Source organism: Trifolium pratense, linkage group LG7 (genome assembly GCF_020283565.1).
Source record: "Trifolium pratense cultivar HEN17-A07 linkage group LG7, ARS_RC_1.1, whole genome shotgun sequence".
NCBI classification, from domain to species: Eukaryota; Viridiplantae; Streptophyta; class Magnoliopsida; order Fabales; family Fabaceae; genus Trifolium; species Trifolium pratense.
In genome coordinates, this window is record NC_060065.1 from 54,007,739 (window position 1) to 54,012,521 (window position 4,783).

Below are 4,783 nucleotides of genomic sequence, written 5' to 3' on the forward strand. Positions count from 1 at the left end.
TTGGTAAGTGTCAAACCCGCACCCATGAGCGCCCGTTGCCATCCCTATCATCTGAATTGATTATAAGTTTAACTAGGAGTGTCATAACTCAGGACAATATTTACAAGGCTAATGCCTCATTTGGCTAGTTACAATGATAATGATAAGGACTTATTTGGCTAGCTACATATCTAATGACTGGCTGTTTACGCTATCAGATATCACATTGATCATTGTTAAAAATCGTCTGTTAATATAAACTTTCAAAAAATTGAGATCTGATAGCGAATAGCCGAATACAGATTCATGTATTGGTATACTTAGGGTACATTAATCTTCTTTATTTAGAAGTTGGAACAATGAAAATTTGATGACTATATTGTGATATACTCCAGAGTTTTGAATAACAAAGCCATGAACAACCATATTAATTTGACTTTTAGAAAACTTCGGAGTTTTGAATAATTTCATTTTTCTTTTACTAAACTATTGTAAGAGTTTTAATATTTCACTTTTAACAAAAGAATTGAATCAACACCATATACACATATCCAACTGAACATACACAAAACCAACATAAGATTAACTACTTCAAAGGTGATCCAGTCCTTGCAATATTATGGTTCTCAAGACAGCACATCCATCAAATTCAAATGTCCCCTAGCCTCTGTGAAACTCAGATACTATCAAGTCTATTATATACAGTGCCACCTTTCAGAAGTTGCATCTCTGGTGTACAGTTCAATACATGGTGTCTTTGGATCCTTTTTAGAAGAACCTATATTCAGCTAAGGAGGAAGATGATTGTCATGCAAATGAGTTGAGGTTGCAGTGTGAAAGGGGGACGAAACATTATGGAACATAGTTGCCGGCACCATGCTGTGAAACTGCATTTGCATGGCATTATGTGACCTTAGATCATTAGGCTCCTGTCACAAGCATACGTAGACATTAAAAATCTGGAACCGTCCCATACTACAAAGGTGCTTTCACCAATATTCAATAAAAAATCATAAAATTGATCTTAATCAGATTACAGATGTTGAATGTCTGCCAAAATACGAGAAAAGATGTGCAAAACGCCAAAGTTACAGTTTAGCATAAACTATTATATATTGGGTCGGAGGGGCAGGGAAGTGCAGCAGGGAATCATTATCACTAGTGTTGTAACTAACTAAGTGAGGGGAGAGAGTGAGAGAGAGAGAGAGAGAGAGAGAGAGAGAGAGAGAGAGAGAGAGAGAGAGAGAGAGAGAGAGAGATTTGAGTACTATATGATCAGCATTTGATTGAGAGTAGAATTATGCATTGATTTTAGTAGTCACTCTACTTGGGAGATTCTATAGGTGTCTCAAACTACCTAACTTATTTTACACTTCCTACCTTGTATTTTCCTTTCCGATTGAACACTGTAATTCTACCATGGAGTCATCTTGATTCTATGAGATAATCAATATAAGTGTTACTTCTTTCATCTATCTACATTTTACTACTTATTTACCTTAGATGCCACATCGGTTCCTATCAGCATAAAGTATAGATTAATTAGAAAAAGTCAGGGCATAACATACCATTTGTTGAAAACCATCGTTGCTACCACTTACTGCTCCAAGCTGAGGCACCTATAACATAAAGAATCTCAAGTCATTGACAATTTTAAAAGAAGACAAGGAGATCAATCAGTAATCATCAAAATAACTGACCTTTCTTTTATTTCCTTCGATATTTTCAACACTTCCTAGACTCCGAGCAGCCACACCAGTCCTCGCAGCCTTCTTACCCGTCTTCATTTTTGGATCAGAAAACTTATCATTAGATGTAGTAGTAGTAGATTGATACTCTTCTTCAACATTGCAATCAACATGGGTAGCTAACGCTGCATTCTCAACAGAGTTGTTAAAATTTACACATTGCTTTAGAGCTTCACTTAAGGCACCTAAAGCCATATAGTAACTTTCTTGGGATAAAGAACCTTCTTCACCCAATATTATGGCTCGTCTACATAAATCATTGAATCTCCGGACCTTGGATTGAACCTCTTCCAATTTTTCACTAATAGGATACTTACTTAAAGCAGCATTTGTCCATCTTTTCAATATATACTTTGGCGGGATACTAAACACTCCAGACATTTGTAGAACAACAATTGCATGTCTACAGAGGTAACCTTTATATTCAAACAAGTGACAGGAACAACATATATCTGAGTTTGATGTGTTCCATTCTACCATGTAATTCTGATTATTTTCAAAATCTTTCACATCATAAGTAGTAATCACGCCATCATTTTCTTTCTTTAGATGGCAAGCAGAAGCACCCAAAACCTCAAACTGGAACTTTTGATAGATTTCGTGCGTATAAACTAACAACAATTGTTTTTCAAAAGGGGAAGGAGACTTTAATTCGGGCGTTTCATGCCAAGCATCAAAATTTGCTTTGGCTTCTTCTTCATGTCTATCTTCAAGAATCAGCTGGTACTGCTCTATAAATTCGCTCAATGAAGTATCAACTTGGACATATTTATCAAAAAAAGAATTTAAACTTTCTGAGCGCGAGCTAGTAGACAGGCCAGCAAAAGAAATATCCCTCATAAAAGTTGGCACCCAACTTGCTCGATCATCATACAAGGATTGGACCCACTTAATATCTCTAAGTTTAAACCTATCAACCAGCTTCCACCATCTCTTTTCAAATTGGTCCTCTGTCCATGATTGATATATACATTTGTTAAACTTTTCCATAAAGCTATCATGCCATGTACTTAAAAATTCAAGCTGTTTCGGTATTTTTTCCAAAACATGCCACAAACAAAAACAATGACGTGTTCCTGGAAAAACAGCAGCGACAGCAGCTTTAAGAGCATCGTTTTGGTCGGTCAGAATCACTTGTGGAGCACGTTCCCCCATTGCTATAAACCACGTTTGCAGTAACCAAGCAAAAGTAAATACTGACTCATCAGCTATCAATGCACATCCAAGCAATGTGGGTTGCATATGATGGTTAACTCCAATGAAAAGCACCAAAGGTATTTTATACTTGCTTGTGAAATATGTTGTGTCAAAAGAAACAACATCAGAGAAATAACAAAAATCTTCTAACCCTTTAGAATCAACCCAAAACACATTTCTAAGTCGATGCTCTTCATTCAAATCAACTGCATAGAAGAATTTAGGATTCTCTTCCTGCATATGCATGAATAATTCAAGAAGCAATTGAGCATTCCCCGGTTCTAAAACCAAACTACGTCCTTTATCCTGCTGACGATTCATAAAATTCTCTAAACAATCAACATTCTGATACGCACTAAACAATTTACCACCTGCAGTTGAGTTCTTCCTCCGTCGCATCCGCACATCATTACTTAACGGATCCGAATTCCTATGACTTCGAAAGAAATGAGCTTGAGCAGGTAAAAGCTCATGATTATGCTCCTTCACAAAACTATAAACATACCATTTACCATCTTGTCTTCTCTTCACATGCAAACTAGCTTTACAACCAATTTTCGGCGAAGGACGCGGATTAATCGCATCGTCCGATTGTTGTTTATTACCATATCTTATACACGAAAACTTAGCATCGATAAATTCCTTCGATGACCTAGATCGACGACTACTTAATTTAGCAGTACCAAACCCTACAGATTTAGCATATTCTTTGTAAAATGTATATGCAGTTTCATGAGATTCAAATTCCATTTCATCATTAGGTTCTGAATTTGTGTTAACCATAACAATAGAAGAATCCATTGATTACTTCAATAACATTCAAATTTCTGAGATCCACTAAACTTCCAAAACAAATTGTTTCACATGTTCATCATACAAAAGATAAAACAGTTTGAATCAATGATTCAATTTCAATGGTACCTAAATGGAAGAACAATGCTATGTTAAGAAATTAAATTAAACCAGGAGCTAAAAAAAATGATTTTTTAGATGTAATTATTCAATTTATTCAAATTACGTTGGAATCGAATTTGGAAATAAATAAATAAAATTAAAACCTGGATGACTTTATTACCGGTTCTTGTGGCCGACGAAGAACTCCGGCGGAGTTTTCCGGACAGTTGAGAAGTTCAGTGCTTCGATACCAAAGTGTTTGCGAAAGGGAAAGTGGTAAAGGCTTTTTTTTTTTTTTGGTGATGCTGTTGAGTTTTGTTGTTTTAGGGGGGTTTGATTGGTAAAACAGCATGACTGAACATAATATAACAAAATAATATAGGAGTATAAGATATGACAAAACTGTAATCGTAAAATATGGGGCGATAATATTTTATATTCAAAGATAAAATGAGTATTTTCGTAGAGTATTTTTTATAGTTGTACCATGGACAAAAAGGTTGCCTCGTGGTTCGCTGAGGGACAAACAAATCTTGTTTTTGTTCTATCTCTTGCTACCTAATTTGTCCAGACTCATAATCAGTTTTAAATCAAACAATGTACACCTGAATCTTCTTCCGTAATGGTATGGTATGGAATAATAGTCTCGTTGGAATAGAAACACCAATCACTTTCAATATAAGAAGTTGAGGAGGCGGATTGCTCCGATTAGGGAAAAAAAAATAGAATTAAATTTTTTTTCTTGAAATATCCATTTTCCCGGAAAAGGGGATACGATATCCCGAGACAGTGTCATCTTGATACTACCCGGAACAGTAAAAAAAATATTAACAATTGGATCTATGTCCAATGGATCCCACTACCAGTTCAGTCTCCTGTTTTTTAGCAGATCAAACGCACCGTATAGACCGACCGGTTCAACCGTGTGCATCTCGTTTTTTATACTAACTTTGTCCCTAATCATA

The 4,783-nt window shown here is 35.7% G+C and overlaps 1 protein-coding gene across 1 annotated transcript; it reads right to left on the reverse strand.

The window, feature by feature from the left end:
- Positions 1 to 354: 354 nt before the first annotated feature.
- On the reverse strand, positions 355 to 4,180 carry LOC123898887 (protein FAR1-RELATED SEQUENCE 4-like). Its single transcript, XM_045949916.1, has 4 exons — positions 4,000 to 4,180; positions 1,680 to 3,845; positions 1,548 to 1,598; positions 355 to 908 (listed from the first exon to the last, which is right to left on the reverse strand). Exons 2-4 carry the CDS (start codon positions 3,723 to 3,725, stop codon positions 768 to 770), a joined length of 2,238 nt encoding a protein of 745 aa, XP_045805872.1. The 5' UTR covers positions 3,726 to 3,845; positions 4,000 to 4,180; the 3' UTR covers positions 355 to 767.
- Positions 4,181 to 4,783: the final 603 nt, after the last annotated feature.

Coding starts and splice junctions, on each gene's coding strand:
- LOC123898887 (XM_045949916.1), bottom strand. CDS start 3,725: ATGGATTCTTCTATTGTTATGGTTAACACAAATTCAGAACCTAATGAT. Junction 1,599..1,679: donor TCGAAGGAAATAAAAGAAAG/GTCAGTTATTTT, acceptor TTTATGTTATAG/GTGCCTCAGCTTGGAGCAGT. Junction 909..1,547: donor ACGATGGTTTTCAACAAATG/GTATGTTATGCC, acceptor TGCTTGTGACAG/GAGCCTAATGATCTAAGGTC.